Source organism: Cheilinus undulatus, linkage group 16 (genome assembly GCF_018320785.1).
Source record: "Cheilinus undulatus linkage group 16, ASM1832078v1, whole genome shotgun sequence".
In the NCBI taxonomy this organism is placed as follows: domain Eukaryota; kingdom Metazoa; phylum Chordata; class Actinopteri; order Labriformes; family Labridae; genus Cheilinus; species Cheilinus undulatus.
In genome coordinates this window covers 1,607,373-1,631,898 of record NC_054880.1, presented here as the reverse complement: position 1 = coordinate 1,631,898, position 24,526 = coordinate 1,607,373, and the positions used below count along the sequence as shown (strand labels likewise).

At 41.0% G+C, this 24,526-nt stretch overlaps 2 protein-coding genes across 7 annotated transcripts; both read right to left on the bottom strand.

The window, feature by feature from the left end:
- Positions 1-2,389: 2,389 nt before the first annotated feature.
- On the bottom strand, positions 2,390-9,981 carry LOC121524083 (toll-like receptor 13). 3 transcript variants are annotated; one of them, XR_005993086.1, is made up of 6 exons: positions 9,847-9,981; positions 8,204-8,303; positions 5,288-7,881; positions 4,890-5,007; positions 3,792-4,696; positions 2,390-3,658 (listed from the first exon to the last, which is right to left on the bottom strand). XR_005993086.1 is itself a non-coding variant. In XM_041809271.1 (5 exons), the coding sequence occupies exons 3-5, from the start codon at positions 7,812-7,814 to the stop codon at positions 4,456-4,458; spliced, it is 2,886 nt and encodes a 961-aa protein (XP_041665205.1). In that variant the 5' UTR covers positions 7,815-7,881; positions 8,204-8,303; positions 9,847-9,981; the 3' UTR covers positions 3,669-4,455. The 3 variants fall into 3 exon arrangements, 1 of the variants encoding a protein (XP_041665205.1); XR_005993087.1 differs by lacking the exon at positions 8,204-8,303; XM_041809271.1 differs by lacking the exon at positions 2,390-3,658 and having other exon boundaries at positions 3,669-4,696.
- Positions 9,982-10,304: 323 nt separating this feature from the next.
- LOC121524084 (toll-like receptor 13) lies at positions 10,305-23,360 on the bottom strand. Of its 4 annotated transcripts, none has more exons than XR_005993090.1 (5): positions 23,215-23,360; positions 19,690-20,017; positions 19,316-19,433; positions 18,137-19,086; positions 15,031-16,352 (listed from the first exon to the last, which is right to left on the bottom strand). XR_005993090.1 is itself a non-coding variant. In XM_041809273.1 (4 exons), exons 2-4 carry the CDS (start codon positions 14,807-14,809, stop codon positions 11,494-11,496), a joined length of 2,862 nt encoding a protein of 953 aa, XP_041665207.1. In that variant the 5' UTR covers positions 14,810-14,886; positions 18,137-18,818; the 3' UTR covers positions 10,305-11,493. The 4 variants fall into 4 exon arrangements, 1 of the variants encoding a protein (XP_041665207.1); XR_005993089.1 differs by lacking the exon at positions 23,215-23,360 and having other exon boundaries at positions 18,137-18,330; positions 18,833-19,086; positions 19,690-22,220; XM_041809273.1 differs by lacking the exons at positions 15,031-16,352; positions 19,316-19,433; positions 19,690-20,017; positions 23,215-23,360 and adding exons at positions 10,305-11,734; positions 11,899-12,016; positions 12,307-14,886 and having other exon boundaries at positions 18,137-18,818.
- Between the last annotated feature and the right edge of the window lie 1,166 nt (positions 23,361-24,526).

Here is a 24,526-nt window from a genome sequence, read left to right as displayed (position 1 = left end):
ACTTAAGATTACTTCTTTGGTGTACCTGAAGAAAATAAACTTTAATAACAAAAAATTACATTCAAAATTTGTATTTTTAAGTGGGGGCTGCATGGCAGCGCAGGGGTTAGCGCAGTGCCTCACAGCAAGAAGGTTCCTGGTTCACTCCCCGGTCAGGGTGGAGTTGCATGTTCTCCCCCTTGCATGCATGGGTTCTCTCCGGGTAATCCAGCTTCCTCCAACCACCAAAGACGTGCTCATTAGGTTAATTGGTGATTCTTAATTGGCCATAGGTGTGACTGTGAGCATGCCTGCTTGTCTGTCTCTACATGTCAGCCCTGACTGACTGGCGACCAGTCCAGGGTGTACCCCACCTCTCGCCCAATGACAGCTGGGATCGGCTCCAGCCCTTCCGTGACCCCCAATGGCATAAGCGGTATAGAAAATGGGATGGATGATCAAAGTGTGACTGTGGTCATGTTTTGGTCGCCATTAAACAGGAAGTAATTTTTTGAGGGACCTCAAAAACTCTTAAAATAAAATGTCTCACAGAAAAATGGTGATGAATGAAATTTATTTTACATCCATCAAAAATGTGTGTTACAAGGCCATGGTGATTTTGTCTTCACAATGGCAAAGGAAGTTCCTTTTTTCAGTTCTGTAACTTGGAGAGCCACAGAACTGGCAGAAACTAACTCTCACATGTAGAGGTAGATGGTTTGTATAATTTGATGTCTAGTATATCATTTTTGAAGGAAACTGATTACATTTCTATTGAAACAAACTGAGAAGCATCTCCTTAAATGACTTATTAAAATACCATACTAGGATGTAAACAATTCATTACTACCTTTGCCTTTGGTTCTGATCAGCAGTAAGACTCAGATTTGTTAAATATCCTCACACTTTGCTCACAACAGTTACAGTTCATCTTCTGAACCTTTCTCTTAGTTCTGATGCATTTTAAGAAATGTCTGAAATGAGACAAACCTCTGTCCTTTGGATAACAAGTCTTTTCAGGTCTAATGAAGAAATGTATAAAAAATCAGATGCTTTTCTTTCACTGTGTTTAAATATGTCTGTTACATTATTCCTTTCCTCAGACAGTGACAGCAGAGAAAAATCCAAACTTTGAATACTCACAGTTCTTCCTCATCTCAGCAGTCAGCTCAGCGCTGATCATCAAGGGTTTTTTCAGCTTCTATATGTCCAGGACAGCAGCACAGGAAATGCTGTCAGTTCACTTCCCTTTTATATGTGACCTAAAAAAACTCACACTTTTTTTGTACCTTCTCACCATGAAGGCGACAGAATAAATGACAAAAATGGGCGTGGTACATGTTCATGTGAATTTAACAAACAGGAGTGATGTAAATACATTTAACGTTCAAAACTGAGTGATTATTATGAAGTAGGAATCTCAGACTTAATGCATTAATGTGATGTGATTATAGTCCATCATAACTGTGATCATTTTAGAATTTTTAAAAGCAGAGAGCTCAGTGGACAGTCAGAAGTCATCTTCTCTCTGTGTTATCAAACATTTACCTTTTTTCACTCAGTGGTCAAGTTCATTTCAGAATCTACATCCTACCCAAAGTTTCCCATTTTCTTTCAAAATAAAAAGGGTCTGTGTCCAAAGAGGAAGTTGGCCACCCTGAGGGAAAGACATTAATATAATCCAACATGAAACACATGTTTGAAACGAAAAATATTCCAAATTCAAAATGTGACCCAAAAGAAAAGACAATAATCACTGTTAGTTACAGAAATACTGTGATCAGTTTTCAATGTACTGTACCATTCAGAACTTTAAGGCATGTCTGGGCTGAAATCTGAGGCTGAAAAAGGCGTAGATGAGGAAGTAACAAAGTGTGATGATAAAAATCGAGGTAATGAAACTAGATTGGACTGTTTTTAGCCATTAAAAATGAATGCTGATTAGAATATTGATAATAAAAATCTATGATAGTTGAACTTTAAAGTGGTGAAAATGTGTGAGTGAGCTGAAACCAACAAAGATAACCCAGTAAACAGATGATGACTTTTAAAAACATCCTATTTTGGTTCATTCTAGACATGAGAATCGTTAGAAAGACTGAGTCCTATCAGGGAACCGCTACACTCTGAACCTCCACTGTCTGACCTGGCAGCAGAAGGAGTGATAAACAACAAAGTGGTTTTTGACACTTTTGGTTATCGTCTCATCACTCAGTATAAATCTGGGAGATTTTAAAGAGAGAAACTGAATGAAAAATGAAAGTGGCTCGAATACAACAGACACACATGGGGGGAAACAAAACTTTTTAAACTTTTCAAAATGTTTTATTATGTATGAAGGTTCTATAGATGCATGTATTTACATTCATGGATGTTTCATGAAACGCATTAACATTTCAGGAAATGCTCCACATTATTCCAGCAGGTCTTCTCAACCCTCTGAGCCCTGAGCTGCTTTCTCTCCATTTTGTCTCTCCTTGACTTTTTGTCTTTCAAAGTTTGTAAAACATCAAAACTGTGGAGCACGGTCAAGATCTAAACATTCTTTATCTCTGGACAACCTGAGCTTTCAGAATCATGAAAAACAGTTATGTGACTATATAGACAAAAATACTAAACTGAACGGAAATTAAAACAAAGTTTTTTATGTGTGACACACACTGAACAACAATGACTGAGATTTTTTTTTTACAGACGTGTTCTCCCATCTTTTTGGGACCAAACAGTGAAGAAATAATCAATCTGTGACAAAACATCTGAAAAATATTCACATATTTACAAAAAAGAGTCCTTCCACTTTTTTTGTGTTTGCTTTACCAGTGCCATTATTCAAAGCAGTTCCTGTCTGCAGAGACACAGAGGGCCACGTCACAGGCTCTCTGTCTCTCTTTCTCTCCATTATGAGTTATTCAGGCCGTCTTCTTCATGATGTTAGTGTAAAAACATAGATTTTTACAAAGCATGATGCAATAATAGAACAGCCTGCCATTGGTTGTCAGCTTGCTTACAGTGCATGGGTGGATAGAAAATAGACAGCATAGTGGCTAGCATTAGCTGCTAGCAGCAGAAACGATCAAAAAAGGATTGAAAGACTTTCAATATTGGATTTACTGCTGTGTGGATTGAATCTGTAAAGACCCCGGAAAGCTTTTGAGCTTTTTAACCTGTGTCTCTTCTTGTCCCATATGACAACATCAGTCTCAGGGGGTTACAATTTGTTCTGAAGGTGTTCCACATGGATCACTTCTGGGCCCCACCATATTTAACAAACTTTAAAGGTACAAGACCCCATTTAAACATGTCCAGAAGTGAAGACCCAATCAGAGATTATTTAGAGATAATCTATGGGAGAAGAAGTACTACAGACAGATTTGACTAAGAGAATACGCTGTAATATTTTTCATGTCCTCAGATGACCTTAGAAAAAGACTTGGGCCTAAAATTAAGTTTTGTTTGCATTTAAACATTTGAAAGTAGTGAAATCAGTGGTTGTGGGCTTTTAATTTAACATGTGTTGTGTTATGTGCGGTAGTGTGGTTGGACCCAGAATGCGGAAACGGAGGAGCAGGTTTGAACAGTTTTATTGTGCAGGTAAGTGAATAAGGGAGGGGGGATTCCAAGAGTCCAGGTGAGTGAGAGAGTGCGCTGGTGCTGGCTGCGGTGATCTGGGCTGGAGGCACTGGAAAAAGAGGAGAGGCACGTTAGAAGAGGGTTCACAAAAATACAGCACTGGAATTCACTAATAACAATCATCAAAATAGCACAAGAAACTTCTCTGGAGATCTCGAGAGAGAGCCTGGAGCTGGAGTTACCGTGAGGTAAGTTCTGCAAGACTCAGGCGCTGTAGAGAGCTGCAGCCGATCTTAAGTAGTGTCCGTCAAATGAGTGATTTGCTGCAGGTGTGACTCTCCACAGCACCAGGGGGGAGGGGTGGATGCCTCAGGGAGAGCAGAGTAAAGTTAGCAGCCAGCACGATACTCCGGAAACCGGAAGTAACCAAAATAATACACAGAATACAACTTAAAACACCACAGTGTTGCATGTTATTCTTATTCTTGAATTAAAGTTGTCCTCAGTGCTGTGTCTTTAACTGTTAACAACTCTGAGTTGCTCTATCTTAAGGTGTTGGCTGTACATCAGGAGCACAAGGACATCATTTGGTGGTCTGATGGTCTATTTAGTCCAGTGTTGAGTTGTCAGTGTGAACAGACAGAATGAGTGAATGGACCTCTCTGAATGTACACATAAACATTTGCTAGAGTGACTCTCATGGATTATTTATTGCACTCAGCAAACTGGTATTGTGGAAAAGCCACTACCAGAAAAACAACAGGGGAAACCCACAATAGCTGAAACAACTCAAGATGCTCAAGATGCTTGGTTTTTATTTTCATTGTCTGATCCTTTTATATTAAAAGTCTCCACTAGCATCAAACACATCTCTTTGATTTTCAGCTCACAGGTTCAGGAATGTTCTCAGCATCCCTCTGGTCCAGTCAGAGGATTCATGTTGTCTCTGGTGGACTCTCCCGTCTCCAGAGCCCTCCAGACGTTCTGCCAGAAGACTCCCTTGTGTCGTCCAGCCTGCGGCCAGCACAGGTAGGTGCGTTTCTTCACCAGCTTCCTCATGCGGTGGTACGGAGACAGCTGATGAGAGGGGATCTCCTCCAGAAACAGCAGGATCAACACGTCCTTCTTCTCATCAAACAGACGGAAACTGAAACGACACCAAGACAGTCTGTGAGGACGGTACAGAGAGCAGGACTGCTCAAATGTTTGCACCATCTTAGGTGATTGAAACTTCTACTCCTGATTATATTGTGTAGCTCTTTTGATCAGCCCTATCCTACCCTACTCATATCCTTCAACTGTATTTTTGAATATGAAATAACAAGATACGGTGCCCCCACCTGGCCATCTGGATCTCTCTGGAGCACCACTCGCTCTGCAGGTAGCTCCGGCTGATCACACAGATGGTCTTCCTGCTGCTGTAGATGGCGTCTGTGATGTTCTCTATGATAGGTTTACCTGCAGACACAAACATCAAAAAAACAAGAGAAACCAGGTGACTTCATCAATCATCTCCAAGATCTCTAAATTTGGACCACTCAGTCATCCTTGGTTACATGAAGACACCCTCTAGGAAGAAACTGAAGATACTGCAAGGTTGAAGCTTCAGACTTCATTTGCAGAGGTCATATTTTTAGAATGACAATATTTTCTTTGAAAGTCTGAAAATGTTCTCTTTTCAAAGAAAGGACAGCAGTGATGCAGGAAGACATGACATCAAGGGTAGAAAGGTATTTACCTGGTTGGAAGTCTCTGTGGTGCAGACACAGTCTCCAGCCCTGCTCTCCCTCCAGCACTGGAAGCATCTCTCTGTAGACCCAGGCCTCATCCTCAACATTGTAGGAGATGAAGGCATCGTAGAGGTGAGGGGCTCCTCTCCTCCTCTTCCTGCTGTCATAAAGGAAGGCCTGGAAGAGGAGGAAGGCATAGACCATCTGCCACCTCAGGAAGTGGTAGATGAAAGAGGTGAGGAGAGTTAACACCACCAGACAAGAGCTGGAGATATAGCAGAGGAAGCCAACGTCCATCCAACAGGACTGGACATCAAAGTCCAACACCTTGGTTCCCTGTTTGATCAGAGGAGAGGAACAGATGTAGTCATGGGCGCCATCTACAAGAGTTTGGTTGTTGCTCTTCACCCACTGGATGAAGCCAGCGTTAGAGCAGTCACATGTCAAAGGGTTGTTCCTCAGGTCAAGGTACAGAAGAGCAGGAAGAGACTGGAAGATGGTTTCACTGATCACTGTTATACCATTGTCACTGAGATGCAAATATTTGAGTGCAGACAGGTTGGCCTGGGCCAGAAAATCTAAAGACTTGAGTTTAGTGCTAGAGAGGTCCACTTCTTCCAGGTTTGGGATTGGCCAGAAGAGTTCAGGACCCAAATCAGACAAGTCGTTCCGTGTGATTGTCAAACTTCTCAGCTTGGAGTTGAACTTGAATGTATCATTATTTGGTGTCCAAGGAACTAAATTCTCAGCTGTGAATTTCTCTAAATGTTTGGCAGACTGAATCATCTGTATGTCTGAACTAAGACGGAATCCTAGATGATCATCTGAGCAAATCATTTTGAGCTTCTTCAGTGATTTAAATTCAAAGAATGATTTGTTGAAGTTTTGATGATGACTGTGTAAAGTGAAGTCTGATTGGGTGAGAGGGAAAGTGATAGTAAGATTTGTGATTTGTTGTAAAACCTGGAATGTAGTATCAAAAAAAACTGGAAGAGACACGAAAAGAGTTGTAACGTTGTTTAAACCAGCAAATGCTCCAAAGTCTACATATGATATTTCATGAGTTTTTAAATCTAACTGTTTTAGTGACCCTAAACCTTTAAAATCACCCTTGTCAATAGTAACAACAAAATTATTCCTTAAATTCAAGATCTCAAGGTTTGGTGGGCCTTTTTTGAAGGCGCCTCCTAATGTCGATATCCTGTTCCAGCTCAAATCTAAAACCTCAAGACTGTAAAGATTTTGGAAAACACACCTGTCAAGTTTCACAATTCGGTTTTTAGTCAGGAAGAGCTCCCTGAGACTGGATGTGTTTTGAAAATCCTCACAGCTCAACTCAGAGATTTGGTTGAATACAAGTCTGAGGACCCTGAGGGAGGAGAGGCTTCTGATGTCTTCTGGCACCTTGGTGAGAATATTTAAGGAAAGATCTAAAGACCTTAGTTGCTTCATCATTGCCATTGAGCCTTTTGGTATCTTAGATATACCAGTACTAGTCAGGTAAAGCTCCTTAAGCTGAGAGCAAGCTCCAAGTGTGGCACTTAAGTTTGGATCAAGATTGAACGACAGATCCAGGCTCTGAAGTGTTGGTATTTTACAGACTGTTGCTAAAAGATCCTTTTCTATCCATCTCTCCATGAAATTAAGTTTTAATCGTTGCAGTGAGTCGAGACTCTGCAGGACTTTTTCAATGTTTTCAAAAGCATATGAGTGACTTAAATCCATTCGAGTTATGTTCCTCAGTAAAGACTTATCAGGGATGTCCCATTGAAATGGAGAGGACTGACCACATGGGCAAAGGTTGATTTCCTGAAGATGAGGGAAGATAGGCGTAGTGATGCTGAATTTTCTGAGGTGATTACCTTCAACAACCAACTCTCTCAGGCTTGAGGACACGTTCAGATTCAGATCTTTAGACGCAAAGGTGGAGAACAGATTAAATGCAATGCTCAGTTTCTGTAGCTGTGGTAGATTCAGAATCGGCTGTATGTCACTCACAGTTTGTAACCTGTTGGAGTCTAGGATGACAGTTTGTAAACTGGTCAGGAAGAGAAAGGCTGAGTCATGGATAAAAGTAATTCTGTTGTATTTGAGGTCCAGCTCAGTGAGGTTCGACAGTCCCTGAAAGACACTGCTCGTCAGATGTGTGAGATAATTATCCACCATGTAGAGTTCTTTCAATGCCACCAAATACATGAAAGATCCATCATCTACATGAGCAATCAAATTCCTATCTAGGTTCAGCAAACTTAACTGTGAGAGGTTCCCAAAATCACCTCTTTGGATCTGTTTGATCTGATTGTCATAGAGAGTTAGTGAGTTAGCATCTCTGGGGATGTCATCAGGAACAGAGACAAGTTGGCGCTTTGAGCAATTCAGATGAACTTCAGCCAAAGTTCCCTCAGTAAAATCAAAGGTGCAGTTTTTCAGGGAGTAAGCCAGTGAAGGGTGATGAAGAAGCAGGAGACACAGAAGGAAGACGAGAAGTCTTTGGACCGAGTTTGTAGAAGGACTCTCCATGGTTGACGTTCTCATGTTCACATTGACTCAGTTTTGTTGAGTTGATCTGAGGTGGACATTAATATTCATCATTGCTTCACATCTGTAGGAGAAGACAGAAACATTTTGAGCAAAATAAATGCTTAATTTTCAGGCTGATTCCATAAGATTGTAAACATATGCTCTGTTTAACATGGGTTTAATTAAAACTGTTGCCGAAGCAGCACTGAGGGGCCTTTACCTCCGATAAGATAGGATAAGATAAGATATATTTTATTGTCCCCAAGGGGAAATTTGCCTTAGGCAGTAGTGCAACGTCCACAGCTCAACATACACTGACGTACAAACATCAAGATTAAGAAAAATACAGAGTCTTGAACACTATGTAAAGTGCCTGAGAGCATACACAACATAACAGTTCATACCGGGTTTGCCGCAAACGCAGTTGTGTAGCGACTGTTGGGTGTTGGCAGCTCATTTGGTGTGCTGGAGCACTGTAGAAAAACTATGTAGATCCTCCAAGGACTGTCATTAAATGTGAAATAATGAGCTCATTATTGCATGTTGTACATCAGGTAGTACTGCTCATCAACAGTAGGTGGCAGCCTGTCAAAGCAAGATGCTCAAATGTAGAATGGATGAAGGCAGGACAGCTGTCTACTGTGTAAAATTCAAAGATGATGGAATGTTTTGTGTCAGAGGTGATACTGACTTCTTACAGTTGGCGGTGCTTATGGCAAAACCATGAAAATTTTAACTGAAATGTGTAGACAGACAGACCACCAAATCATAAGAGTTACACCAACTTCCTGTCAAACTGGCGAGATATGAAAATGGTCGCTGTTGCCAGTGAGATGTCCTTTAATGAAACATGTCAGTGTTGTGGAGAAATTCTGGTCTTTCTTCCAGAAAGCTTGATCGGTTCAGCCCAGTTACAGGACCCACAGAAAATTGTTCCATGACCCACTTTTGGGTCCCAACCCACGTGTTGAGAACCACTGCTTTAGAGGATAGTCGCAAGAGAGAGTTGTTTTTGATTTGTGGATCAATGTGGATCAACTTTCATGCTAACAACAGCTAACACGCTGCACGCCCAAGCGTAGGCTCAGGCAATGACGTCACGCCCCAGCGACGAGGTTTGCTCGAGGGCTGCAGCCAGACCCTCTTGGGCATGAAAGCTGATTCACATATGTACCATGACAAATCAAAAACAACTCTCTCTTGCGACTATCCTCTAAAGCAGTGGTTCTCAACATGTGGGTCGGGACCCAAAAGTGGGTCATGGTGCAATTTTCTGTGGGTCCTGTTACTGGGCTGAACCAATCAAGCTTTCTGGAAGAAAGACCAGAATTTCTCCACAACACTGACATGTTTCATTAAAGGACATCTCACTGGCAACAGCGACCATTTTCATATCTCGCCAGTTTGACAGGAAGTTGGTGTAACTCTTATGATTTGGTGGTCTGTCTGTCTACACATTTCAGTTAAAATTTTCATGGTTTTGCTACAGCACCACCAACTATAAGAAGCCAGTATCATTTCTGACACAAAACATTCCATCATCTTTGAATTTTACACAGTAGACAGCTGTCCTGCCCTCATCCATTCTACATTTGAGCATCTTGCCATGTAGAAGCAGATGGTTTGGATAATCTGATGTCGAATTTATCATTTTTGAAGGAAACTGATTACATTTCTATTGAAACAAACTGAGAAGCATCTCCTTAAATGACTTTTTAAGGTATCATACTAGGATGTAAACAGTTCATTACTACCTCTCCCTTTGGTTCTGACCGGCAGTAAGACTCAGATTTGTCAAATATCCTCACACTTAGCTCACAACAGTTACAGTTCATCTTCTGAACCTTTCTCTTAGTTCTGATGCATTTTAAGAAATGTCTGAAATGAGACAAACCTCTGTCCTCTGTATTACAAGTCTTTTCAGGTCTAATGAAGAAATGTATAAAAAATCAGATGCTTTTCTTTCACTGTGTTTAAATATGTCTGTTACATTATTCCTTTCCTCAGACAGTGACAGCAGAGAAAAATCCAAACTTTGAATACTCACAGTTCTACATCAGGTCCTCATGTCTCAGCAGTCAGCTCAGCGCTGATCATCGAGGGTTTTTTAATCTCTTATATGTCTAGGACAGCAGCACAGGAAATGCTGTCAGTTCACTTCCCTTTTATATGTGACCTAAAAAAACTCACACTTTGTTTGTACCTTCTCACTATAAAGGCGACAGAATAAATGACAAAAATGGCAAATGGCATGACATTCTTTATCTCTGGACAACCTGAGCTTTCAGAATCATGAAAAACAGTTATAGGACTATATGGACAAAAATACTAAACTGAACAAAACTAAAACTCAAATGTTTTTATGTGTGACACACACTGAACAACAATGACTGAGATTTTTTTTTACAGACGTGTTCTCCCATCTTTTTGGGACCAAACAGTGAAGAAATAATCAATCTGTGACAAAACATCTGAAAAATATTCACATATTTACAAAAAAGAGTCCTTCCACTTTTTTTGTGTTTGCTTTACCAGTGCCATTATTCAAAGCAGTTCCTGTCTGCAGAGACACAGAGGGCCACGTCACAGGCTCTCTGTCTCTCTTTCTCTCCATTATGAGTTATTCAGGCCGTCTTCTTCATGATGTTAGTGTAAAAACATAGATTTTTACAAAGCATGATGCAATAATAGAACAGCCTGCCATTGGTTGTCAGCTTGCTTACAGTGCATGGGTGGATAGAAAATAGACAGCATAGTGGCTAGCATTAGCTGCTAGCAGCAGAAACGATCAAAAAAAAGATTGAAAGACTTTCAATATTGGATTTACTGCTGTGTGGATTGAATCTGTAAAGACCCCGGAAAGCTTTTGAGCTTTTTAACCTGTGTCTCTTCTTGTCCCATATGACAACATCAGTCTCAGAAGGTTACATTTTTTTTCTGAAGGTGTTCCACATGGATCACTTCTGGGCCCCACCATATTTAGCAAACTTTAAAGGTACAAGACCCCATTTAAACATGTCCAGAAGTGAAGACCCAATCAGAGATTATTTAGAGATAATCTATGGGAGAAGAAGTACTACAGACAGATTTTACTTAGAGAATACCTTGTAATATTTTTCATGTCCTCAGACGACCTTAGAAAAAGACTTGGGCCTAAAATTAAGTTTTGTTTGCATTTAAACATTTGAAAGTAGTGAAATCAGTGGTTGTGGGCTTTTAATTTAACATGTGTTGCATGTTATTCTTATTCTTGAATGAAAGTTGTCCTCGTGCTGTGTCTTTAACTGTTAACAACTCTGAGTTGCTCTATCTTAAGGTGTTGGCTGTACATCAGGAGCACAAGGACATTATTTGGTGGTGTCATGGTCTATTTAGTCCAGTGTTGAGTTGTCAGTGTGAACAGACAGAATGAGGAAATGGACCTCTCTGAATGAACACATAAACATTTGCTAGAGTGACCCTCATAGATTATTTATTGCACTCAGCAAACTGGTATTGTGGAAAAGCCACTACCAGAAAAACAACAGAGGAAACCCACAATAGCTGAAACAACTCAAGAGAAGCTTATCTTCAGTGGAACCAGATGTCTGGTCTTATTTACACTGTCTGATCACTTCATATTAAAAGTCTCCACTAGCATCAAACACATCTCTTAAATTTTTCTGTATTTCAGCTCACAGGTTCAGGAATGTTCTCAGCATCCCTCTGGTCCAGTCAGAAGATTCACGTTGTCTCTGGTGGACTCTCCCGTCTCCAGAGCCCTCCGAACATTCTGCCAGAAGACTCCCTTGTGTTGTCCAGCCTGCGGCCAGCTCAGGTAGGTGCGTTTCTTCACCAGCTTCCTCATGCGGTAGTACGGAGACAGCTGATGAGAGGGGATCTCCTCCACAAACAGCAGGATCAACACGTCCTTCTTCTCATCAAACAGACGGAAACTGAAATGACACCAAGACAGTCAGAGGACTTCATCTGTCTGTCTATTTTGTCTTGTTTCTCTTGATCATGTTTAAAACAGGAGCTCTTTTGATCAGTCCTATCCTACCTTGCCCCTGACTTTGACTGTATCTTTAAATGAAAAATACCCAGAGACAACCCCCACCTGGCCATCTGGATCTCTCTGGAGCACCACTCGCTCTGCAGGTAGCTCCGGCTGATCACACAGATGGTCTTCCTGCTGCTGTAGATGGCGTCTGTGATGTTCTCTATGATAGGTTTACCTGCAGACACAAACATAAAATACAAAGGATATCAGGTTACATTAAAAAGCATCTTCAAGATCTATAAACTTGGACTGCTCAGTCCACAGCTGATTCATCCTTGGTTATATGCAGACACAATCTTGGAAGAACCTGAAGATGCTGTGAGGTTGAAGCTTCAGACTTCATCTGCAGAGGTCAAATTTATAGAACTACAATGGTTCCTTTGAAAGTCTCAAAATGTTCTCTTTTCAAAGAAAGGAGAGCAGTGATGCAGGAAGACATGACATCAAGGGTCATTAGGTATCTACCTGGTTGGAAGTCTCTGTGGTGCAGACACAGTCTCCAGCCCTGCTCTCCCTCCAGCACTGGAAGCATCTCTCTGTAGACCCAGGCCTCATCCTCAACATTGTAGGAGATGAAGGCATCGTAGAGGTGAGGAGCTCCTCTCCTCCTCTTCCTGCTGTCATAAAGGAAGGCCTGGAAGAGGAGGAAGGCATAGACCATCTGCCACCTCAGGAAGTGGTAGATGAAAGAGGTGAGGAGAGTTAACACCACCAGACAAGAGCTGGAGATATAGCAGAGGAAGCCAACGTCCATCCAACAGGACTGGACATCAAAGTCCAACACCTTGGTTCCCTGTTTGATCAGAGGGAAGTAACATATGTAGTCATGGGCGCCATCTACTTGAGTTTGGTTGTTGCTTTTCACCCATTGGATGAAGCCAGCATTAGAGCAGTCACATGCCAAAGGGTTGTTAGTCAGGTCCAGGAAAACAAGAGCAGGGAGAGACTGGAAGATGGTCTCATCGATGACTGTTAAACCATTGTCACTGAGAAGCAAGTATTTGAGTGCAGACAGGTTGGCCTGGGCCAAAAAATCCAAAGACTTTAGCTTAGTCTTAGAAAGATCCAGTGTCTGCAGGTTTGGGATTGGCCAGAACAGTTCAGGACCCAAATCAGAAAGATCACACAGTGTGATAGCCAAAGTTCTTAGCTGGGAATTGGACTGAAAAGTCTCTGGTGTTGGTTTTGAAAAGAAAATGTTCTCAGCTATTAATTCCTCTAAAAGTGTCGCAGATTGAATCATCTCTACGTGAGCTGGATTGGTGAATACATCTTGTTCATCATAGGACATCATGTAGAGTCTTTTCAGTGATTTTAAATCAAAGACAGTTTTCTTGAGGCTTTCATGATGACTTTGGGAAATCAGTCGGAAAGGAACAGTTATTGCTAGATCTTCTATTTGTTGTAATGCCTGGAAGTTACTATCAAAATACTGTGGAAGCGAAACATTCAGACTTGTCAGGTTGTGCAAACCATCAAATGCTCCAAGGTCTGCCTTTGAAATTTCATTGGATTCCAAATCCATCTGTTTAAGGGACCCTAAACCTTCAAACTCACCACTTTCAAGATGATGTACAAAGTGATTTTTCAAAATCAGGATCTGAAGGTTGTCCAGGCTTAATCTGAAAGCCCCTCCAAATGTCAACAGCGGATTATCACTCAAATCTAAAACCTCAAGGCTGTTAAGATTTTTGAAGGTGCACCAGTCCAGTTTGGCTATAGGGTTGTTGTTTAGAAAGAGCTCAGTGAGATGGGATGTATTTTTAAAATCCTCACAGCTCAACTCAGAAATACGGTTGAAATTAAGATTTAGGACCCTGAGGGAGGAGAGGCTTCTGATGTCCTCTGGCACTTTCATAAGACGATTGCTTTCAAGATCTAAGGACCTTAGTTGCTTCATCTTTTCAAGTGAGCCTTTCGGTAGTTCATATATGTTGGTAGAATTCAAGTAAAACTCCTCGAGCTGAGAGCAAGCTCCGAGTTTGGCACTCAAGTTTGCATCTCTGTTGAAAGACAGATCTAGTCTCTGAAGTGTTGGTATTTTGCAGATGGTAGCCAACAGATCCTTGTTGATCAATCCTTTCATAGAAATAAGTTCTAAGTGTTGTAGTGAGTCGAGACTCTGCAGGACTTTTCGGATTTCTCCAAAAGCATTTGAGTAACTGAAATCTAGTCGAGTTATGTTCCTCAGTAGAGACTTATCAGGGATGTCCCATTGAAATGGAGATAACTGACCACATCGGCAAAGGTTGATTTCCTGAAGATGAGGGAAGATAGGTGTTGTGATGCTGAATCTTCTGAGGTCATTACCTTCAACATCTAACTCTCTCAGGCTTGAGGACACGTTCAGATTCAGATCTTTGGATTCAAAGGTGGAGAACAGATTATCTTTAATGCTCAGGCTCTCTATGTGTGGTAGCTTTAGTATTGGCTGTATGTCAGTGACCTTTTGTAACTTGTTGGAGTCTAGGATGACAGTTTTCAAGCTAGTCAGGAAGTCAAAGGCTGAGTTATGAATAAAGGCAATTTCATTTCCATGGAGGTCCAGTAAAACAAGGTTTGACAGTCCCTGAAAGATGTTTCTTGTCAGATGTGTGAGATGATTTACGGAAATATGGAGTTCTTTCAGTGACACCAAGTCGATGAAAGATCCTTCATCTATGTGAGCAATTGAATTACCGTCCAGGTTCAGAAAACTTAATTTTGACATGTTCCTGAAATCATTTTTGCTGATCTGCTTGATCCGATTTACCGAGAGTTGTAGTGAGTGTGCATCTCTGGGGATGTCATCAGGGACAGAGACAAAGTCGTGAAATGAACAATCCAAACAAACTTCAGCCAAGGCACCCTCAGTAAAATCAAAGGTGCAGTTTTTCAGGGAGTAAGCCAGTGAAGGGTGATGAAGAAGCAGGAGACACAGAAGGAAGAGGAGGAGTCTTTGGACTGAGTTTGAAGAAGGACTCTCCATGGTTGATGTTCTGATGTTCAGATCAGTGACTGGCCAGTTGATTTAATCTGACGTCAGTGTTAATGACAGCCTCACATCTGTAGAAGATAAAATGTTTAATGAAGTTAGTTCATCTTTTAATGGTGGATTTTTAAATGCTTTTAACCTTTTTGCTACATTAACATGGTCACGAGTTCAGAAACACAATTTATTTTGCAGATTTGCGATGTTGTTTGCTATTTGGAGTCTCTTATAATAATAATAATAATAATAATAATAATAATAATACTTTTTATTTATAGGCGCCTTTCAAAGCACTCAAGGTCACCTAACAAGAAAAGTTTAAAACAAAATAAATAAATAAGTCCACTAAATACACACAAGTTAGCAATAAGTGAAAACAATTAATGAAACAGTGAAGGTTGACTGAAAGACATCAGTCAGACAGAACATGACAGTCTGAAAAGATGAGTTTTAAGACTGGATTTGAAAATGGAGAGTGAGTTAATATTAAGGATGTCTGGAAGGAGGGAGTTCCAAAGTCTGGGAGCAGAGCAACTGAAGACTCTGGAGCCCATGGTGGTCAAGCGGGCGGGTGGGACTGTAAGGTGGAAAGAGGAAGAAGGCCTGAGAATGTGAGAGGGGGTGCTGATGTGAAGGAGGTCAGAAAAGTATGGAGAGATGAGGTTATGGATGCTTTGAAGGTCAGGAGCAGAATCTTAAAGTTAAAGCGGTAGCTGACCAGGAGCCAGTGTAGCTGCTGAAGAACTGGAGTGATGTGATTCCTGGATGGGGTTCTGGAAATGATGTGGGCAGCAGAATTTTGGCCTAACTGAAGTTTGTGGAGGGATTTCTGGGGGAGACCAAAGAGGAGGGAGTTGCAATAGTCGATCTGGGAAGTGAGCAGAGGTTAGAGTGAGGGATGGATGAAGGAGATTAATATTGCATAGATGGAATTAAGCAGACCTAGTAAGGTTATTGATGTGAGGTTGGAAAGATAGTGTGCTTTCGAGGATGACACCCAGACTCTTAACCTGAGGGGAGGGACAAACTATGAAATGATCAATTGTGAGGGAAAAACTGTCAGATTTGGTTAAAGTGGCTTTAGTACCAATAAGAAGAACTTCAGTTGTATCACTGTTGAGTTTTAGAAAGTTGTGAGAGAACCAGGATTTGATTTCCTGTAGGCATTCACAGATGGAGGAGGAAGGGAGGGTGGAGTTGGGTTTGGTGGAAAGGCAGTGCTGGGTGTCATCCGCGTAGCAGTGGAAATTACTGCTGTTTTTACGGAAAATATGGCCTGGAGGAAGTATGTAGATAATGAAGAGAAGGCGGCCAAGAACAGAACCCTGGGGAACACCGGAAGAGACAGGAAAGGAGTGGGGTTTGAATGATTTGAGTTTTATGAACTGAGTGCAGCCAGAGAGATATGATTTAAACCAGTGCAGAGGTGTGTTTGTAATCCTGATTGAAGCCAGGTTGTCCAGGAGGATGTGATGAGAAATGGTGTCAAAGGCCAGACTCAGATCAAGGAGGATGAGGATGGTGAGGAGTCCTGAGTCAGCTGCCAAGAGGAGATGGTTAGTGATTTTAACCCAAGCGGCAACCTCTGATCCAGAAAAATGAAGCCACTGCGGAAGTGCAAAAAATTGCAATACCGCGAGTGTCCACTGCTGGCTGCAGAAACACCAGAAGTCCTGTCTGGTCTTCACTTTTAATCCCTTTAAAGCCAACATGATCAATAATTAAACCTTTGAAGGTCACTTATTGTACCCCTTTAAAACAAGTTTTTGCTGGTCTCAGAGGTTCCTAAAACGTGCCTGTGAAGTTTGCTGAAAAAAACACTCCAGTATTTGATGATACATGTCTAAAATCTTCTCTGTTTCAGCCCTGCTCAGAACGAGCTGTTTCTCTGTCTATGGCTTTCAATGTTACTGAGCTGTCTGACTCCGCCCCTGACTCCGCCCCTCTCAGGAAATGAATGGTGCTCCAGCTGAGAGGGGAATCAGGAGAGGAAGGCGGACCTTTCTTCCAAGTGGGGAGGGCCAATTGAACTTGGGGGTGGGGCCAACTCCCCTCATGACATCATGAGGTGAAAATCTGAGAATGGCTGGATTCAGCACACATTTTCTGAAAGGTTCTTCTGATTCTTGGGGGGATTGTGAAATGCTCAGGAGTACATATTTTTGTGAGAAAAGCCTGAAACTGTGTATTTTGCATCACATGCAACCTTTGAGTATACAATCTAAAAAAAAAACAAAATGTCTAGAAATGTCTGATGCAATACATGTGATATGAAAATATATATGTAAACATGTATACCATTTTTTTCTCCTTTTTTGTATTTAGGTAGAAAAGTAATTAAACATCTCAGTTCCAACAATTTAGACACTTCTGGCTATTATTTGAGGTTTCAGATTTTTAAGGGTCAAGCTCTCTCTGGTCTTGCTCCCACGTACGTCACTGATCTCCTCTCCTCTTATGAGCCCAGTCAGACCTCAGACCAGGCCTTTCAGGCCAGTCAAGGCGTCAACTCTCAGGTACAATCTCCCTGAGTTGATCAGTTTGGCAGGTTTCCTTTCCTTTTTCACATCCCTCTTTAAAAAAAAACATTTTTATACTGTGCTTTCACTGTGACGTGAGTTTTCACCCAGTTTATCTCATTTAAGGGACTTTTTTACTAGGTTTAAGTTTTGGTTGAGTTTTAACCTCTCTTATCATTTTGAGGACCTGAAGTTTGACTTATTTATTGTATTTTTAAGCTTTATATTCATGGCTGACTGTTGTGGTAAATATTTTGAGGTCAGCTGCTCTAATTCTGTTATCTTAGTCTTCTTGTATGTCTGTTTTTATGCTGTGAAGCACTTCATAACTCTGTTTTGAAATGTGGAAGAATATATGTATCATTATTATTATGTTTAAAGCATGCCAAACCAAAATCACAGATATTGTTGCTTTAATTTCATTGATGCACAATAAAGCAACACTAAACAAACAGAAGAAGACATAATCCCTGTAAGACAGGAATGAACTTTTTAGTATGAATGAGACTGATGGCGTTTCTATCCTCAGGAAATCTACTAAGAAGCATATCTTAACCCAAATAACATACTCATAGTCTGGTAAAAATAATTATATCTTTACCAATTTGCAGTGATATTCACATTCAACAAGGAAAACGAGTGGTTACTCATCACAATTTTAGTTAAAGTTTAGCTATCACGGTTAAAAAAAAGTGACATTTTAAAGTGAGAATCGTAAAATTATTTTTGTTTTAAACACAACTGTTAGATTACTTATTAATCTAAGAAGAGACAGCACAGATTAATCAAACCGTCAAATACTTACAGTTCTGAGTTTGTTCCTCATGTCTCAGCAGTCGGATCAGCACTGACCCTTCAGATGGTTTTCACTCTGTACGCCCACGTTGGCAGCAGAGGAAGTGCAGTGATTTCACTTCCTTTTTTGACCCTTTCCACAGAAGGTGGACCACAAAGATCTCTGGATCCCATCTCAAAAATCTACATCAACAGATAAAGAAACTGCAGCTTGCATTGTAAGACAGAATACATTTATCCCTGATGTCAACAAAACCAAATTCATGCTTTTAACAGAGTCAGTGATTTTGATTTCAATAATCTACAGCTATCCACTCTCAGTGTGAACAGCCTGGTTAACCGGAATCATTCACATCCAAAACAAAATGCTGAAAATCTGACGAGCAGAGGTCTTGTAGACGCCTTCACACATTAAGGGTGACGCACATAAACAACATGAAAATGCTGTTATGATGTGCCTTTCTATGGATATTAGGAGCAATGAGATTCTGTGTATGATTAATAAAGATTTTAAACAAGTCTGGCATAAGGCAGACCTGATTTTTGATTATTCTGCAAGTTGTAATTGATTATGTGATTCAGCAAGTTCTTGTGTAATGAAAAAGTTTTAAAAGTTAACTCAAACTTCCATGTATTCTGTTTTCCATTGTGCCTTAACATCTTTGTATAATATGCAACTTTTAAATTCTCCTGTTTTTCAGCTCACAGGTTCAGGTATGTTCTCAGCATCCCTCTAGTCCAGTCAGAAGATTCATATCTCTGGCGGACTCTCCCGTCTCCAGAGCCCTCTGGACGTTCTGCCAGAAGACTCCCTTGTGTCGTCCGGCCTGCAGCCAGCTCAGGTAGGTGCGTTTCTTCACCAGCTTCCTCATGCGGTGGTACGGAGACAGCTGATGAGAGGGGATCTCCTCCAGTAACAGCAGGATCAACACGTCCTTCTTCTCATCAAACAGACGGAAACTGAAACGACACCAAGACAGTCTGTGAGGACGGTTCAGAGGACTTCATTTGCATGAGAACAAGACTGCATGGCTATTTGGACCATCTCAGATGATTGAAACTTTTACTCTTGTTTATATCGTTAAAAAAGCAACTCTTTTGATCAGCCCTATCCTACCTTGCTCATATGCTTCAACTTTATTTTGAAAACTGTTAAAGAATATGAGAGGAGAATAAAGACAACCCCCACCTGGCCATCTGGATCTCTCTGGAGCACCACTCGCTCTGCAGGTAGCTCTGGCTGATCACACAGATGGTCTTCCTGCAGCTGTAGATGGCGTCTGTGATGTTCTCTATGATAGGTTTACCTGCAGACACAAACATAAAAATCAAAGGATATCAAGGTACTTCATCAAGCATTTTCAAGATCTCTAAAACAGGTTTGTGTTTTAAAAATCACTTTGATGAAAACAGTGTCTAATGTACAACTATAACACTTCTTACATAATAACTTCATTCATAGAACTACAATGGTTCCTTTAAAAGTCTTAAAATGTTCTCTTTTCAAAGAAAGGAGAGCAGTGATGCAGGAAGACATGACATCAAGGGTCATTAGGTATCTACCTGGTTGGAAGTCTCTGTGGTGCAGACACAGTCTCCAGCCCTGCTCTCCCTCCAGCACTGGAAGCATCTCTCTGTAGACCCAGGCCTCATCCTCAACATTGTAGGAGATGAAGGCATCGTAGAGGTGAGGAGCTCCTCTCCTCCTCTTCCTGCTGTCATAAAGGAAGGCCTGGAAGAGGTTGAAGGCATAGACCATCTGCCACCTCAGGAAGTGGTAGATGAAAGAGGTGAGGAGAGTTAACACAACCAGACAAGAGCTGGAGATATAGCAGAGGAAGCCAACGTCCATCCAACAGGACTGGACATCAAAGTCCAACACCTTGGTTCCCTGTTTGATCAGAGGAAAGGAACAGATGTAATCATGGGCGCCATTCACCAGAGTTTGGTTGTTGCTCTTCACCCATTGGATGAAGCCAGCATTAGAGCAGTCACAAGCCAAAGGGTTGTTAGTCAGGTCGAGGTAAACAAGAGCAGGGAGAGACTGGAAGATGGTCTCATCGATGACTGTTATACCATTGTCACCGAGATGCAAATATTTGAGTGCAGACAGGTTGGCCTGGGCCAAAAAATCCAAAGACTTCAGGCTACTCTTAGAAAGATCCAGTGCTTGCAGGTGTGGGATTGGCCAGAACAGTTCAGAACCCAAATCAGAAAGATCACTCTGTGTGATTGCCAAACTTCTTAGCTGGGAATTGGATTGAAAAGTCTCTGGAGTTGGTAATGAAAAGAAAATGTTCTCAGCTGTGAATTCCTCTAAAAGTTTTGCAGACTGAATCATCCCTACATTAGCTGGATTGGTAAATTCATCGTGATCACCATAAGAAAACAAGTGGAGCCTTTTCAGTGATTTTAAATCAAAGACAGTTTTCTTGAGGCTTTCATGATGACTTTGGCAAAACGGTTTAAAAGGAATGATTATTGTCAGGTTTTCTATTTGGTCTAAATCCCGAAAGTTGCAATAGAAATCACACGGAAGAGATACAGTTAGTCTAGTCAGGTTGTGCAAACCATCAAATGCGCCAACGTCTGGCTTTGAAAATGCATTAGATTTTAAATCCATTTGTTTAAGGGACACTAAACCCTCAAACTCACCTGTTTCAAGACGATGTACAACATGATTTTTCAAAATCAGGATATTAAGGTTGTCCAGGTTTAACTTGAAAGCCCCTCCGAACGTCGGCAGCAGATTATTACTCAAATCTAAAACCTCAAGGCTGTTAAGATTTTTGAAGGTGCACCAGTCCAGTTTGACAATACGGTTGTTGTTTAGAGAGAGCTCAGTGAGACGGGATGTGTTTTTAAAATCCTCACAGCTCAACTCAGAGATTTGGTTTAATTGAAGATTTAGGACCCTGAGGGAGGAGAGGCTTCTGATGTCCTCTGGCACTTTGGTAAGAAAATTGTTCTCGAGATCTAAGGACCTTAGCTGCTTCATCATTGCCACTGAGCCTTTTGATATGTAAGACGTCCAAGTGTCACTCAAGTCAAGCTCCTCGAGCTGAGAGCAAACTCCAAGTTTGGCACTCAAGTTTGCATCTCTGTTGAAAGACAGATCCAGGCTCTCAAGTGTTGGTATTCTGCAGATAGAGGCCAATAGTTCTTTGCTCATCAGTCCCCTCATAGAATTAAGTTTTAATCGTTGTAGTGAGTCGAGACTCTGCAAGACTTTTCGGATTTCTTCAAAAGCATTCGAGTCACTGAAACCTAGTTGAGTTATGTTCCTCAGTAAAGACTTATCAGGGATGTCCCATTGAAATGGAGATAACTGACCACATGGGCAAAGGTTGATTTCCTGAAGATGAGGGAAGATAGGTGTTGTGATGCTGAATCTGCTGAGGTCATTACCTTCAACATCTAACTCTCTCAGGCTTGAGGACACGTTCAGATTCAGATCTTTGGACTCAAAGGTGGAGAACAGGTTATAATTAATGCTCAGTTTCTCTATGTTGGGTAGATTCAGAATCGGCTGTATGTCAGTGACCTTTTTTAACTTGTTGAAGTCTAGGATGACAGTTTGTAATCTGGTCAGGAAGTCAAAGGCTGAGTTATGAATAAAAGCAATTTCGTTTCCATAGAGGTTCAGCAAAACAAGGTTTGACAGTCCCTGGAAGACGTTTCTTGCCAGATGTGTGAGATGATTTTCAGCTATCTGGAGTTTTTTCAGTGACACCAAGTCGACGAAAGATCCTTCATCTATGTGAGCAATTGAATTACCGTCCAGGCTCAGAAAACCTAGTTTTGACATGTTCCTGAAATCATTCTTTCTGATCTGCTTGATCCGATTTTTTGAGAGTTGTAGTGAGTATGCATCTCTGGGGATGTCATCAGGGACAGAGACAAGATGACGGAGAGAGCAATCAAGACAAACTTCCAAGGCACCCTCAGTAAAATCAAAGGTGCAGTTTTTCAGGGAGTAAGCCAGTGAAGGGTGATGAAGAAGCAGGAGACACAGAAGGAAGATGAGGAGTCTTTGGACTGAGTTTGAAGAAGGACTCTCCATGGTTGATGTTCTCATGCTCAGATCTATGACTGGTGAGTTTGTTGAGTTAATCTGATGTCAGTGTTAATCACAGCCTCACGTCTGTAGAAAACAGAAAATATTTATTTATTTGTTGACCCTCCAAATTTGAATTCCCTAACCATCTGAGGTCTAAGCATTGAAGCCCTTTACTTGGGACAAAGACTCACCCCCCACTCAGTGGAGCTATCCACCATTTTCTAGCAGAGGACCATGGCCTTGGAGTCGAAGGTGCTGCATTTCATTTGCAATCAGCTGCTATCACCTGTACTGCAGCCATCCACAAGAGGGCGATTGAAATATATAAGCAACATATTTCTGGGAGAGAGTTTAGATGCTAACAGAGACAAATCTGAGCAACATCCAAAACCATTACTGTTTCATCAGTCAAAATGGTTCAACAAATTTGCCAGATTCACCACCCTCTTTTAGGAAACAAATACACAGTGTCTATTTTCAACACCAGTGATTGGTTAAATTCCATGTCTGTCATCAGACAGACCCATCATGCAAAGCTCAAGTCTGAAATGTTGAATCAATGGATCAATCAGCATTATTCAAGGAGAATGAGGTGATTAGCTGCCACTAAAGCATGCCAAACTGGATTCATACATATTGCTGCTTTTATTTAATTTATGTACAGTGAAGCACATAACAAAACAAACAGAAAAGGACAGTTTATCCCATCAGACAGGCAGAACCTTCTCTATGAAGTTAGACTGATGGCTTTTCTATCCACAGGAATTTTAATGAGATGCATATCTAAATCTGTCTGACAGGGTAGAAATGATTAAACCTTTACCAATCAGCAGCAATATTCAGATCCAGTAAAGAAAGAGGGACAACTCCTCACATTTTTCATACTTCAGTTTTAGTTTATCATTATTGTTTTTGTTCTGATGAATTCTGAAAAAAATGAGACAACCTATCTTTTTCCTCAGCCAAAAAAGTCATCCAGTCTGACACGGAGATGACAGCACAGATAAATCAACAATTCAAATACTCACAGTACAACGCTGGATCTTCACCTCTCAACAGTCTGATGAGCATTGACCCTACAGATGGTTTTCAACCCATAAAGGACCACACTGGCAGCAGAGGAAGTGCAGCGGTTTCCCTTCCTTTTTTGGCCTTGCCTGTATCCCGAGTTGCTTGTATCATCAGTCCTGGGTCATCTGTCAAACAGGAAGTAGCTTCTGAGCCACCATATCAAAGACTGTGCAAAAGACCCTTAGCTGGTCTGAAGACCGAGGACTGAAGAGACACATGAGAGCAGGCTTCCCAGAACTCTTTTTACCAAGAGACTCGCCCCCTTATTGGATAGCAGTCTCTGATTGGACGCTGCTACACAGTGGAGACCAATGATATTTCACAGCACCAACAGAGATAAAAAAATGGAGGAGAAACGGAGCGTATAACGGACAATAAATGGACTCAACGTACTCTAAACAGAACAGAAAGATCAGTAGTTTTAAAAGAGTCCATAAATGATGGGCTGGGATTTTAAAAGTGTTTGAAATAAGGATTTACAGGGAAATATTATGAATAAATTTAGTAAAATCAATAAAAATAGCGAAACACTATGGAGGTTAATGTTTGATTTGTTTTCTGATTCACCATCAAAATAAACATTAAAAGCTCATAAAATCAATGGAATCAGAGATAAATCTTTCCTTTAGTGGTCAGTTATTTTGTTTGTTAGATTATGAAGAGAATTAAAGTCAGACAGCAGCAGTCTGTCTGTCAGGGAGAAACACGTTTTAAATCAAGGGTGGGGTCAGTAAAGTTTGTATCAGTCTGATCGTTAGTGAGCTTCAGGTTTGATCATTAGCCTTCAGCTTGAATAATTAGGCTAGTAAATGATTTTATAATAGCGCATTTGCTGGTAGAGAGAGTCTGCATGTTTTTTGATGTCCACAGGTTTCTCTTCATGTTCAGCTGAGACCAAACACTTTAAATGTGGATATTTGATTAGAATGAACACAGTGCAAATGTACGCAGACACAATCAGCTGTTTGTACCTCCTGAAAGCTGACTGATGATCAGCCGGCACCATCATCATAAACTGACCACACTACGCGTGACACTGCAGAGAGAAGGACATCTTGTGGGCTGTTAAACATCGATCTTTGGTCTTCAGACCTCCGCTTCGATTCCTACAGTCTCTGTCTATTCTAGATCTATTGATTAACGATTAATCAATCACAATTATTTCCTTATTGAAATAAATCCAAATCTTCATCCTAACTTTATGATAATTGTTGTCAAAGCAGTACTTAGGTTCATCCTCAACTATAGTGGTACAATAGACATGATTCT

Excerpts from the sequence above, each read along its gene's own strand:
- LOC121524084 (XM_041809273.1), bottom strand. The coding sequence starts at position 14,809 with ATGGAGAGTCCTTCTTCAAACTCAGTCCAAAGACTCCTCCTCTTCCTT. Across the intron at positions 12,017-12,306 it reads CCACAGAGACTTCCAACCAG|GTAAACCTATCATAGAGAAC; the intron begins GTAGATACCTAA and ends TTGTGTCTGCAG. Across the intron at positions 11,735-11,898 it reads AGAGAGATCCAGATGGCCAG|TTTCCGTCTGTTTGATGAGA; the intron begins GTGGGGGTTGTC and ends GTGTCATTTCAG.
- LOC121524083 (XM_041809271.1), bottom strand. The coding sequence starts at position 7,814 with ATGAGAACGTCAACCATGGAGAGTCCTTCTACAAACTCGGTCCAAAGA. Across the intron at positions 5,008-5,287 it reads CCACAGAGACTTCCAACCAG|GTAAACCTATCATAGAGAAC; the intron begins GTAAATACCTTT and ends TTGTGTCTGCAG. Across the intron at positions 4,697-4,889 it reads AGAGAGATCCAGATGGCCAG|TTTCCGTCTGTTTGATGAGA; the intron begins GTGGGGGCACCG and ends GTGTCGTTTCAG.